The sequence below is a fragment of the Typopeltis vanoorti genome, chromosome 19, assembly GCF_054136105.1.
Source record: "Typopeltis vanoorti isolate ZY-2024b chromosome 19, IOZ_Tvanoo_1.0, whole genome shotgun sequence".
NCBI classification, from domain to species: domain Eukaryota; kingdom Metazoa; phylum Arthropoda; class Arachnida; order Uropygi; family Thelyphonidae; genus Typopeltis; species Typopeltis vanoorti.
In genome coordinates this window covers 51026884-51041973 of record NC_143567.1, presented here as the reverse complement: position 1 = coordinate 51041973, position 15090 = coordinate 51026884, and the positions used below count along the sequence as shown (strand labels likewise).

Here is a 15090-nt window from a genome sequence, read left to right as displayed (position 1 = left end):
TCTTTATTTTCTTATCTATATCTTTATCTAATAGATATAAGACTTATTGATAAACTGACCATAGATATTTAATTCGTATGTATGTTCATACAATATTGATTACCGGTTTCACTAGTAACCGACTAGCTATCTCAAGGCTTGCACAGTACAAAAAAATGGTAAATGCAAAAAAGGTTTAAGAATACAAAAAACGTTAGTACCTGTTAGGTGGCTAAGGTAACACTTTCGCGTGATATGTCTGTATGAATCGTGACTTTCTACTAAGTATCATGAACACGCATTATATGCAAACGCGTAATATGATTATTTGTGTACCGTAGTGCTGTTGGACTGAGAGAATTAATTAGATTTTTCCATGTCTCGTTCAGTATGGCCCCTTGATTTCTGTTTAGGTTGCTGCCTGTACTTAGCACTACTGCTGCGTCTTTGAATAATCGATGTCTGTAATCATTATCTACATAGGACATAGAGCTGTTATCCCAGTCTATATTGTGGTTTGAAGTTGAAAAGTGATGTGCTAAACCGGAGGTGATCGTTCTGTTGTGATTTACATTGCCAACATGTTCTTTCTGTCTTATTTCCAGGCTTCTCAAAATTTGTCCAATGTAGGAAAGACCTCACATGCATGGAATATTATACACACCTGGATATTTATAAAATGGAACACTGTGCTTAGGAGATCTTAGAACCTGTCTGATGCTAGTAGTTGGTTTAAATACAACCCTGATGTTATGGGCTTTTAACAACCTTGCAATTTTGGTGGAAATTGAGCCCATAAAGGGGATGACAGCTGTTGAAATTTGCTAGGAGACTGTTCTTTCTTGTTGGTTATCTTTGTATAGAAACTTGAAAGAAATTGGTGTAAAAAAGAAAGCTTAAATCCTCACATCCCATTACTCCTAGACTGTATGGGGTGCCTAAAGTGCCACTTCGTCCGATTGTGGATGGCAGGTCCTCCCCCGCTTACCTATTAGCTAAACACCTAGCTAACTTACTTAAGGGAAAAATCAGACAAACAGAATCCTACATAAAAAATTCTCAACAGTTTGTTGACAAACTCAAAAATGTGAAGATAACACAAACAGACATAATGGCCAGTCTAGACGTAGTATCCTTATTCACGAATGTACCAGTAGAAGAAGTCATGAACATTATCAAAGATCTCTTTACTGCTGATATTACAAAGTTGTTCAAGCACTGCCTACAATCAAATTTCTTCAAAGTTAACAACAAGATATACCAACAATTAGAAGGCCTAGCCATGTGCAGACCTTTTCATGGAGAAATTTGAATGAAATCTTCACCAACATTACTCCTAAACCTTCAATATGGTGGAGATGTGTGGATGATATCTTCATCATATGGCAGGACAACATGGAAAACCTACATATGTTTGTCAATAAAATCAACTCACTCCACAATAAAATCAAATTTACTCTAGAAGTAGAAAACAAAACAACTACACTTCTTGGACATACTAATTAAAAGACAAGGTAACAATTTCAAACTGTCTATTTACAAAAAACCTACGGACACTGGACGATATCTACATTACTCTTCAAACCATCATAGGTCACATAAACAGAGCATCATCCACATGTTGAGAAATCGAGTCAGAAACTTTATCTCTGACAATGAAAAAGTTCAGACAGAACTGTCCCAAATCGCTATAACGCTATCGCAAAATGGTTATCCTAACATCATCAACAAATTTCTATACAAAGATAACCAACAAGAAAGAACAGTCTCCCAGCAAATTTCAACAGCTGTCATTCCCTTTATGGGCTCAATTTCCACCAAAATTACGAGATTGTTAAAAGCCCATAACATCAGGGTTGTATTTAAACCAACTACTAGCATCAGACAGGTTCTAAGATCTCCTAAGCACAGTGTTCCATTTTATAAATATCCAGGTGTGTATAATATTCCATGCACGTGCGGTCTTTCCTACATTTTACAAACTTCGAAAAGCCTGGAAATAAGACAGAAAGAACATGTTGGTGATGTAAATCACAACAGAATATTCACCTCCGGTTTAGCATATCATTTTTCAACTTCAAACCACAATATAGACTGGGATAACAGCTCTATTCCCTATGTAGATAATGATTACAGACATCGATTATTCAAAGAAGCAGCAGTAGTGCTATGTACAGGCAGCAACCTAAACAGAAATCAAGAGGCCATACTGAACGAGACATGGAAAAATCTAATTAATTCTCTCAGTCCAACAGCACTACAGTACGCAAATAATCATATTACGCGTTTGCCTGTAATGCGTGTTCATGATACTTAGTAGAAAGTCACGATTCATACAGACATGTCACGCAAAAGTGTTACCTTAGCTACCTAACAGGTACTAACGTTTTTTGTATTCTTAAACCTTTTTTGCATTTATCATTTTTTTGTACTGTGCAAGCCTTGAGAAAGCTAGTCGGTTACTAGCAAAACCGGTAGGCAATATTGTACAAATATATGTATGAATTAAATATCTATGGTCAGTTTATTAATAAGTCTTATATCTTTTAACATTTTACGACCAATAATATGTATAAGTTAAATATATCTTTATCTTTTAGATATGTTATTATGCAGCCTAAATAATTAAACTGTGTCATCTGTTCTATTATTTTATTTTCTATAACTATTTTTGATCTAACATGATCCTGACCTTTAAATGCCATGATTTTGTTTTCTTCTGTGAAATTTTTAAATTGTATTGTTGACTTATTTTGTTTAATTTGTAAACTGATTTTTGAAGGTTATCTTCATTGTCTTGTAATATAATCTAATCATCTAAACATCATTGTATTGATAATCTGGTTAACTGGATACCTTGTTTTATTGTTATTTTCTATATTTTAATAATCTGATCAATATATATATATTGAATAGAGTTAGAGATAAGCTACATCCCTGTCTGACACCCTAATTTATTTCAATCTCTTCTGTTAATTTATTACCTAATTGTTACTGCATTTTTGTATCTTACAGACAAACATACAGAGAAAAACTATGGATATCCTTGTTTTTTCATTATATTCCATAATTTTTCTCTGTATGTTTGATCAAAAGCTTTCTCATCATTTATAAAGACGACATTAGTCTTTAAATTAAATCCTCATCTTTTTTTCAGTAATTTGTTTTAGCACATAAATATTGTCTATACATGATCTTCCATGTCCTAACCCATTTTGTTCTTCTGAGAGTAGATTGTTTGCAATATTTCCAAGTCTTTTATTCAGTATTTTACTGAATAAAAGACTTGTAAATTTTGTAACCTATATTGAATAAACTTATTCCTCTGTAATTAATTTCCACAATTATCTCTGTCTCCTTTCTTAAATATAGGTATAACCTTAGCTTTTAACTAATCTGATGGAACCTCACATTTCCTCCAACAGTTATTTATAATTTTAAGAATTTGTGATGTAAATATTCTCCACCATATTTCCAAATCTCTGTATTTATGCCATCTAATCTAGTTGATTTTCTATTTTTTTATACTCTTATTGCTTCTTTCAGTTCTTCCAATTTTATTGTTTCTATATCAGTGCTGATTTCTTCATAATTATTTTCTGTTATTAAATTTGAGTCATACCATAAATTCTTATAATGTTCTACCCATCGTTTCTCCTGTATTTTGCTAATTTGTACTGTATCTCTTTCTTCATAGTTTAATTTCCTTAATATTTTGTAGGCTATGTCTTGTCTTCCATGTATGTCTTCTTCTGTTTTATTAATAAATCTGTCTCAAGAATCTTGATAAGTTTTCTGTACTATGGTATTAGCTATATTTCTTCTGTTTTTGAAGGAGTGATTTGTATGCCATTTGTTTTTCTTGTTAATATTTTATTTTTCTTTCCAAGTACTTCAGAGGTGCTGTATGGATTATCTTTATTAAAGTTTTCCATCTATATGTGAGATATATCATCTATATACCTCAGCCATACTTTGGGCTTGAGGGATCTGAACTTAGTGAAAATGTTTCAAAGAATTCCGTGTATATGGAATCCATTACTATGCCTTCAGTTTGTTTAAAGATCTGATTCCTTTCCTTCATGCTTACATGGTGATCAAAATACGTTATGAAAAATTATGGAGACAATTACCGTATTAGAGCAAAACTTTAGTTTAATATAAACCAAAATGAACACTCGATGTTTAGACCTTCATATCAAGGTCATCATCTGGAGCATACACATATATATATACAAAGAAACAAGCTGCACTACAATCTACATGTTTGCTAAAGTTACTGACCGACCATTAACAATTATATGCCTAACCTCTGGTGAAAAAAAAAAACCCTTTACTACATCAAAGCTAGAGTCCTATTATTATCTATTAGGTTACAAAATTAAATTGGGCTGAAGAGTGACATGTTTATATATATATATATCTACTCTATAATATAAAATTATAAGCCTTTTTTTGTAACGTTTTTTGTCAAGTTATTTGAAATGTTTTGAAACTCAGGGCTACCCTGAGTGTTGAGTCTTCAAAATTCGAGTCATCTGAATTCAAAGAGAACCGGCCTACCAGTCCAGAACTCTGGGGATTGAGTGCCGTATGTGCCAGGGGGGACCCCTTTTGAGTCATCAGAATTCAAGGAGAACCGGCCTACCCATCCGGAACTCGGGGAGTTGGGTGCCATAGGCGTCAGGGGGACAGCACCCCCCCCCCCCTAGTATATATATATATATAAACTATGTAAGTATACATATAAATTCCAACCAATTGATATGGAATAGTTTCCAATAAAAGCTGAAAATTGCTTAAAGTCCTAAAATATGCTGGAAACTAAGTAGGCTGAATATGTGCCATCCAAATTCTGAATTTTTATGCCACCATTATGGTTGAGATTAGGGTGGTTAATCAGAATTTCACAGGCTTCTTTAAATTTTCTTTCATACCAGGTTTTTGTATGATGTAAAGAGCAGGTACTTTTCCAATCAATTTGGTGTAGGGTGTTGAGAGCATGATCTGAGAGACCTGCTTCACCAAAATTGTTATATTTAATGTGTCTTTTGTGTTCTTTTTCATGTATAGGGATTGTACGTCCAGTAGATGCAATTAACTCCAGGATGTGCCAATGGGAGGAGAGGATCCTTAGAGGAGTTGAATATGTTTTTTAATTTTATAGGTGGTTTAAAAGTGGCATTAAGATTATAATGGTGTAGGATTCTACTGATTTTTTCTGATAACCCTGTAATGTATAGAATGGCTATGGTTTTATTTTACTGTAATCTATATTCTTTTTTTTATGAAGTTTTATGAAGAACTTTATTAATAGTATTTTTGTTACAGTCATTATTTATAAATGTGTTGCTAATAATCTCTAATTATTTTTTTAAGAGCTTGTTGATTAGAGCAAATTGTTATAGCTCTGTTTTTGAGGGTGTTAATGACTCCAAATTTTGCTAAGGGTGGTGATATGAGTTAGCATGTATATATTGGCCAGTATGTGTTGGTTTGTGGTAAACCATGAAGAATAGACTGCCTGAGGGAAGATGTTGACCAGTGTATCCAGGAATGGGAGCGAGTTCTGATTTTCAATTTCAATAGTAAATTGTATGCATTCATGTTTGTTCAGGTGGCTAAGGAATGTATTTGAAGTTTGTCGACCATGTGGCCAGATAACGAAAACATCATCATCAACGTATCTAAGCCACACTGTAGGTTTTAGAGTAAAGGAACCACTTTGCTCAAAAGCTTCCATATAAAAGTTAGCAATTGGAGGGGGGGGGAGATAGTGGTGAGCCCATGGCCGTACCTTTTTTTTTTGTACGTAAAATCAAGATATAACAAAATTGGACAAAGGTAATGCTACTGTCATTCTTCACAGATCAATCGACTTACATCCATCAGATGAAACAACTAGTCTCTGATAACAGCACCTATCAGCTTGTAAACTATAATCCAACTAACAGAATAAAGGAAAAAACTGAGAAATTACTTAAGTCCATCACTTCTTGGCCGTCAGACACTGTTAAAAAACTTATATCCCATTACGCCTGTTCTCCCATAATATATGGTGTTCCTGAAGTAAATAAACAAAACGTTCTGCTTCAGCTGATAGTTGAATGAATAGACAGCCCTAATTATCACCTAGCCAAGAAATTAGCATCAACACTCAAGGAGTTGGTAGGTCATTCCCCCTCCTATATAAAGAACACACAACACTTTATAAACAAAATTAAAAACATACCGCTCAGCAAAGATGATTTATTAGTCAGTTTTGAAGTTTCTGTCCAAAATTACGGCCCTCTTTGTCCACGTACTACGTTCTGGTTAATTCGTGTGGCAAAATAAATTTTACCTACAAAAAGAGGGTACGGCCGTTGGCTCACTACTATCTCCCCCCCCACACACACCCCAATTGCTAACTTTTATATGGAAGCTTTTGAGCAAAGTGCTCTGATTCCGTTATTCTAAAACCTACAGTGTGGCTTAGATACGTTGATGATGTTTTCATTATCTGGCCACACAGTCAACAAACTGAGCTACCTGAACAAACAACATGAATTCATACAATTTACTATTGAAATTGAAAATCAGAAGTCGCTCCCGTTCCTGGATACACTGGTCCCACGTCTTCCCTCAGACAGTCTATCCTAAATGGTTTACCTCAAACTGACACATACTGGCCAATATATACATGCTAACTCATATCACCACCCCTCGCAAAAAAATTGTGGTCATTAACACCCTTAAAAACAGAGCTATAACAAATGGCTCTAATCAACAAGCTCTTAAAAAAGAATTAAAGATTATTAGCAACACATTTATAAATAATGACTGTAACAAAAATACTATTAATAAAGTTCTTCATAAAACTTCATAAAAAAAGAATATAGATTACAGTAAAACCATAGCCATTCCATACATTACAGGGTTATCAGAAAAAAATCAGTAGAATCCTACACCATTATAATATTAATGCCACTTTTAAACCACCTATAAAATTAAAAAACATATTCAACTCCTCTAAGGATCCTCTCCTCCCATTGGCACATCCTGGAGTTTATTGCATCTACTGGACGTACAATCCCTTTATATTTAATGTGTCTTCTGTGTTCTTTTTTATGTATATTTTGGTGAAGCAGGCCTCTCAGATCATGCTCTTTACATCATACAAAAACCTGGTATGAAAGAAATTTAAAAAAGCTTGTGAAATTCTGATTAACTACCCTAATCTCAACAATAATGGTGGCATAAAAATTCGAAGAATTTCGGTGGCACATTACTTAGTTTCCAGCATACTTTAGGACTCCAAGCAATTTTCAGCTTTTATTGGAAGTTATTCCATACCAATTGGTTGGAATTTATATGTATACTTACATAATTATATATATATATATATATATATATATATATATATATATATATATATAAACATGTTGCTCTCCAGCCCAATTTTGTAATCTAATAGATAATAATAGGACTCTAGCTTTGATGTAGTAAAGGTTTTTTTTTCTTTCACTAGAGGTCAGGCCAATAATTGTTGTAACGGTTGGTCAGTAACTTTTAGCAAACCATGTAGATTGTTAGTGCAGCTTGTTTCTTTATATATATGTGTATGCTCCAGGTGATATCAAGGTCATCACCTTCATATCAAGGTGATGACCTTGATATGAAGGTCGGAACGTAAAGTGTTCATTTTGGTTTATATTAAACTAAAGTTTTGCTCTAACATGGTAGTTGTTCCAGCTGAAATGCCCAGATTTAAGGCAGTGCTTAAAGAATATGTAAATATCAGGGAGAAATATTTTGAAAAGGAGTTCTAGTGTGTCATCTACTGATACTCTAGTAAAAAGGAATGACACTTAAAAATCATTTCCCTGCAATTGAAGTTCTGTATAGCAGTTTTAAAGTATGCAGAATATTTCACATAAGATGATGTCTTGCTGATATGCTTTTTGAGTTTAGATGCAAATCATGAAAACAAATCTCTTCTGTGTAGAACATGTATGTTTCTCAATCAATGGTGTGACACACAGTAGATGAATGATGTGCCATTGCAAATGTTGTATTTTAATATAACATTTATAATATAACAGTTAAAAACATCAGTATCAATTAGCCAACATATGACACTGACCAGTCAGACTTGTATAAATACTGCTAAACACTATTGAACCTATTTTACCCACCCACTCCAATGCTCTGATAGTCACAAATTTCACTTATAATAGCAGAATCATAGTTTCTGTGTTTTTTTTGTTGTTAGTACTTTCTTGTATTAAATGTTTTTGAGGATGTAATGCAATTATTACTGAATATTTCCTTATATGCATTGCATTGGGTATGCAGTTTTTCTTTGAGTGTTTTTTCTTTAATAAAGTTTTTTTAATTAAGTTTGTTTTGTAATGGTTTTTCCCCCAAATTTTAGATTTAATTGTTCTCATTTTAGATTATTTGCACTCTATCTCAAATAATTGGTTTTGTAGAGATGCCGGGATCTGCTCTCCTCTTGTTGCAAACACATACACATACAAATTATTTTAAGGATTTTGTGGGTACTGTATGTAGTCTATTATCTTAGATAATGTTCCTCATAGTCTTCATATGTTATCACAGAATTTCCTCGCTCCACTTGTAATTTGATCTAGTAATTTTCTTTTAGAATGGTCTTGTGACTGCAAGACATTGAGGTTTTTTTTGTATTATCATAATAGTGCTTGCTATAATGAGAGTTGACTGCATTTTAAAAATTTTAAAAACATTTAATTCTCAAACAAATACCTCATTTACATTCTTATTGCAAATCTCTGGTAAACTGAGTAAGTAATTAAGTGTTAATAACTGTTAAATATTATGTTAAATTTTTAAACCAATTCTATATTATAGTTGTAACTGTAGTAGTAATAACAGCAATATTGATTTGAAAACATTGTATGCTTTCATCCATTTTTATTTGATGATACAGCAGGCAAAAAGTAACGTGGATTTATTGGATCTTTATGCTGAAACATTAATAGTGAAAGGTTCTTGGTTAGCTGAGACACATTCCGAAAATACAGCGTGCATTATAAAAGATTATCTTGAAAAGGTACAAGTTTTTGCAGCCATTTAAATTTTAGTTGTTCATGGATATTTACTTAAATCTCTTTAAATTAGTTATATTAATTTTAATAATAATAATAATAATCGGGATGCTTCAGAGTCAAAGCTATATAACTGAGAGGAGACCTCCACATAGCCTTTAAAGGAATGCGGAGAACCGACCAGGGCTTCTGACCTAATGTCCAATCCTCACCTTCTCGTGGTGCACCCTGTTGGGTATCTACCCGGATACTGAACGAACGAGGATGGGCTGGCAATTTGGGATATAGCAGCCCAAGTTGTATTCTTATTGGCTTAAACCAAAATACAAAATGATGGTACAACATGACAAAATTTCATACCCGCTGGGGCGTCGCCCGGTTAAACAAGGCCCCCCATCGTTTCCGCCAGGGAACCAGAGCGAAAAGTCAGCTACTGGAACAAATCTGAAAACACACCCCAAATCAACATCACCAGAGTTAAAGATCGGTACTATCAACATAAGAAACCTGAATGGCAAAGAAATGAAGCTAGCTGAGGAATTAGATAAGTACCAGATCGACATAATTATCGGACTGAAACAAAAAAGACAAAAACTGGTGAGATCTTTCTGAGCAATAAATACAAAATGTTATATTCAGGAAATGACAATCAAGGAAAAGGAGTAGCCATAGTATTCAACACTAAATATGAGACTAATCTTCTTGAATGGCTGGCAGTCTCAAGTAGAGTGATGTGGGCAAATATGAGAGTGAGGAACTGGGCAATGAGACTTATTTGTGCCTATGGTTCCACAGAAGGTTCTATTAAGGTAGAAGTGGAGGAATTTTTTGAGGCTTTAGAAAAAGCAGCCGACACAATGAAAAAGGAAAAGTTGGTCCTTGTTGACGATCTGAATAGCAGACTAGAAAATGATTGTCAGACATACAAAAATATTTTGGGAAAATTTGGAGAAAAGAGCAAAGCTAATAATAATGACAAATACCTGTTGGATTCCTGCTCAGGACATGGACTGGTTATTACTAACACCATGTTCCAACATAAAAATGTGCACAAATTCACATGGAGAGAAGAGGCTAGGAATAAGAAAAGTCTCATTGATTATGTTATTGTTGATAGTGATGTTTTCTCCCTGGTGCAGGACACCAGAGTGTACAGAGGATTTGAAATTGGAAGTGATCACTATTTAGTCTTGAGCAGGATAAAATTGAATTTCATATTGAAAAGAACAAGTAAGAAAGTTTTAAAGTGAATAAGTTGAACAGCTCTCAGATGTGAACTGTAGACTAAAATACACAAAAATTATTGAAGAAAAAATGAAAGAGTTTGAGAACAGCAACCAAACCTTGGAGATTCAGTGGCAAGCCTTGAAGAAAACACTGATTGATCCAGCCAGAGAGGCATGTGGTGATGTTGTCTGCAAGGATAGAAAAATCAGAACTCCATGGTGGACACAGGAAGTTAAAGAGGCAGTGAAGGAAAAGGAGAAAGCATATCAAAAGTTCCTAGTCAGCTTGTGCTCTTAGAGAATACTGAGACAAATGTAAGAAAGCGAAACACTGTAAAACTAGCTAAATAAAAGTCATGGGAGGACTTTGGCAAAATCATAGAAAATAAATATCAAGAAGGTGGTAAGATATTCTGGAGGTTGTTGAAGAAGCTTAAAAATGAAGGAAAGAGTGTTGTAAAATGAGTTAGAGATGATAAAGGTGACATGAAAATGGGAGAAAAAGATATCCTTGACGTACGGAGTAATTACTTTGAAAAACTGCTACATGAAACAAGCAGTGATGACAGCGCAGTGTTAAAAAAACACTGACCAGGCATGCAGTCAGGAATACATATCCATACTTGAAGTAGAAAAAGCCACCAAAGGCTTGAAATGTGGAAAGGCAGCTGGAGTAGATGCGACCAGAAATGCTGAAGTATGGTAGTATAAGAGTCTTACAGTGGCTGCACTGCATAGTTCAGAAAGCCTGGACAGAGGGACGAATTCCCGATGATTGGAGTAGAGCTCTCATAGTACCCATATATAAAAAGGGAAATAAAACTGAATGTGAGAATTACAGAGGCATTTCATTACTGAGTGTTCCTGGTAAGATATATGCAAGTATACTTGAGAAACGGTTGAGAAGAATTGTGGAAGAACAAGCTGGATTCAGGCCAAATAGAGGCTGTCGAGATCAGATCTTCACTTTATAACAAATAGTTGAGAAAGCATGAAGTTTTGTCGATCTGGAAAAGGCATATGACAAGGTGCCAAGAGAGAAGCTATTCAATACGCTACAGTTATATGGTGTCAATGGGGCATTATATCAAGCAATACTTAGTCTTTATTTGAGTTGTAAGTCAGCAGTTAGAATTGAAGGAAGTACAGGAAGATGGTTTAATGTTAACTCTGGTGTGAGACAAGATTCCAAGGATCTACATTATCCCCTCTGTTATTCATTATCTATATGGATCACATTATGAAGGAAAGTGGTATTAAACATGATATCCAAATTTGAGATGTTAATGTCAGCTCTTTGCTTTATGCAGATGATGTTATACTTCTAAATAAATCCACTACAAGTCTGCAAGATTCCCTGACTAAATTGAATAACTGTTGTAATAGATCTGGTATGAAGGTCAGCAATAAAAAGACAAAAACAATGAAAATAGGCAGAATCGTTGAAAATGTCAACTGCATTTTGAACGGAGAACCTGTGGAACAAGTAAAACATTTCAGCTTCTTATGCACGATTTTTAGTGAAAATGGTAAATTAAATATGGAAATAGACAGCAGAATCAAGAAAGCTGGTATGGTAGGAAGTCAATTGAATAAATTAATATTTAATAAGAGAGAAATTGGTCAGAACGCTAAATTAGCTGTATACAAGACAGTGTTCAAACCGATTTTAACTTATGGATCTGAGAGCTGGGTTAGAAGTAAAACACTTGACCAAAGACTAGAGACTGCAGATATGAGAGTCCTGAGAAAGATTAGAGATGTGAACAGATGGCATCAATGGCAATATCATATTAAAAACGAGGATATTAGGAAAGAACTTGACATTGTCAGCATCCAGGAATGCATTAGCAGTGCTAATCTCAGGTGGTATGGTCACTTGAATAGAATGGGCGAGGAAAGATTTAGCAAAACAAGTGTTCTCTGCAGGGTTGGCAGGAAAACGCCCCAGAGGAAGACCAAGATATAGGTGGATTGATACAGTAGAAAGTGCCTTAGACAATAGAAATATAAGATCTGATAATGTTTTAGTCTTGGCAAGTAACAGACTGATTTGGAGGAAAATTGTAGATAGGAAGTTAGTAATGATGTAAATTTTTCATGTAGTACTATCATATCATGTACACTCCTTGAGGGTACATGGCAGGAATTTGATGATGATGATAATAATCTAAAGTTAAATCTTCTTGTAAGGCTACAACATCTTCTATACTTTTCATAGTTCATCCCAACTTAGCATCTTCTGCAAACAACTGAATGCCCTCATCCAAATCTTCACCAATATTATTAACATACTGGTTAATTAGCAGTGGCCCTAAAACAGATCATTGAGGCACACCACTGGTGACTTTCCTCTTCTGGGATACTGCTCACCCATACACAACTTGCTGATACTCATCAGATAACTAATCTCCAATCCATTGCACCAGTGTAATATCCATCCCCATCTTCTCTAGTTTAACTATCAACTTATCATGCAGTAATCTATCAAAAAGCCTTTGCAAAATCTAAGTATACTACTGTGTATCCTTCTCCTTTGTTCATTGAAGCCATCACCTTATTGTAATAAGTAAGTAAATTACTAAAACATGACCTCCCTTTAGCAAATCCATGCTGCCCATCAAAGATAATACTACTGTTGTCAATCCAATTCTGGATCCTGGTTGTCATCAGCTTCTCCAATATTTTAACCACGACAACTGACACATTGATGGGTGCATAATTTGATGCTTGAGTTCTATCATCTCCCTTATGAAGCAGCACAATCTTGCCTTCCTTCCACTCCTTTGAAACTTTATGTTGGAGGTTTAATGGATTTTTTACAACACTCAAAAAGAATTAAAATAGAATTTAATACTCCCTATATTTCGTCCTAGTCACTAGGACATCTACGGGGATTACAAAAACAATTAATGTAACATGCACACAAAAACTTACAATACTAAGCCCAACCACGTGGGTGACACTAAAGTCCTATCTAGGTGTAGCGCCCTCTAAGGGCGGTAGTAGGTGGCCTGGAATGTAAGGTGGGACCTCTGGTGATGAGTGTTTCCCAAATCTTCGGAAGCTTAATGCAACCGTATTTGTTAAGATTTGGTTGGTTTCTGAGAGCTGCTGCTGCTTCTAAGAAAAGTCTCTCTTTTTTGAATTTGCTGTGGTGGAGCATGGTGGTTTTCTTCCATGATACTCTGTGGGTGGTGTCCAAAACATGGTCAGCCAAGCTTGAATGGCCATAGTTGTGTTTAACGATGTACGACTTGTGTTCCTCCAGGCGGATGGATGCTGATCTGCCTGTCTGTCCAAAGTACGCAAGCTTACAGGAACAGGGTACTTTGTAAACTCCAGGCAGAGAGAGAGAGAGGAGGGAGCTGATCTTTCGTAGAACGGATAAGGGTAGCAAGTTTGCGGTAGGGCTTATATGCTGTGTGTAGGTTATATTTTTTTAGTATCTTGGCTATTTTTTCCGAAGTGCCACGGATGTAGGGTATGGTGATGGCATTTTTAAAGTATTGTTGACGAGAGGGACGGGGAATGGGGGAGGAATTGATTATTTTTTTGATACTGTGTTTGCTGTAGCCATTGGAGAGGAAAGTTCTGTGTATGTGGTTAAGCTCAGTAGTGAGGGCGGTTCCACTGGAACAAAGATTGTGGGCTCTCTTGGTAAGAGTTTTAATGATGCCATATTGTTGCGAGGGGTGGTGGTGGGAGAGTTTGTGAATGTATCTGCCTGTGTGTGTGTGGGTTTTCTGTATACAGTGAAGGCAAGTTATCATTAGGCAGGCGTGTGACTAAGGTGTCTAGGAAGGGTAAACAATTGTTCTTTTCCTTTTCCATAGTAAACTGGATTCTTGGATGTAGGCTATTGAGATGACTGAGGAAGGAGTCTAACGTGTCTGGGCCATGAGGCCAAATAGAGAACAAATCATCTACATATCTTAGCCAGATAGATGGTTTGAGTGGGGCTGAGTCATTGGCTCGTTTTTCAAAATCTTCCATATAGAAATTGGCAAGGGGGAAACCCATGGCGGTTCCCTCTATCTGCTTGTAGATTTTGTTCTTCCAAGAGAAATACCCAGAGTTGATGGCAAAGGAAAAGAGATCTACGATGTCAGAGGGAAAAACGTTTTCTAAGAGAGATAAAGTGTCAGTTAAGGGAATATTGGTAAACAAAGAGGAGATATCAAAGCTTACTAATATGTCTGTATTATTCAATGTTAAATTTTCTGTGAGGGCTTTAAAGTGGGTTGAGTTTTTTATATAGGAAGCGGAATTTCCGGTGAGGGGGGACAGAGAGTTGGCCAGCTGTTTAGACAGTCTGTAACAAGGTGCATTGGTGGCATCTACTATAGGTCTGAGTGGGGAATTGGGTTTGTGGATTTTTGGTAAACCGTATATTCGGGGGACGGGAGCGGAAAGGTTTAAGTTTTTTCGTGACGTCAGGGGGCCAGGAGGTTACTTTTTTAAGTAAGATTTTTAATTTCTTAACTTGAGTTTTTGTGGGGTCATGTTCTAGTGGGATGTAGGTAGCGCGATCGCGGAGGATAATGTTCATTTTACGATTGTATTCACTGGTATTAAGAACAACTGTGGCATTACCCTTATCCGCTCTGGTGATGACGATACTTTTTTCTTTGCATAGTTTCAGGAGAGCCATGCGTTGGGCATACGATAAGTTACTTTTTGGAGGCAAAGAGTGAGCGAGGATGTTGGCTACGTCGAGTCTGATGTTGTTGGCTACCTCCGACGGTAAGCGACCGATCCCCCATTCGACGTTAACCATTACATCGAGCACCGGCACTTCCTTCGGGGCAACG

At 35.6% G+C, this 15090-nt stretch overlaps 1 protein-coding gene across 2 annotated transcripts in view; it reads left to right on the top strand.

Annotated features, from left to right (window-relative positions):
* Positions 1-15090, top strand: part of tefu (Serine/threonine-protein kinase tefu) — a 409445-nt gene that overhangs the window by 271303 nt on the left and 123052 nt on the right. For both annotated transcript variants that reach the window (XM_090409436.1, XM_090409435.1), the window contains exon 24: positions 8933-9055. In XM_090409436.1, coding sequence (XP_090265562.1) covers positions 8933-9055 — 123 coding nt within the window. The remainder of the gene's footprint in view (positions 1-8932; positions 9056-15090) is intronic.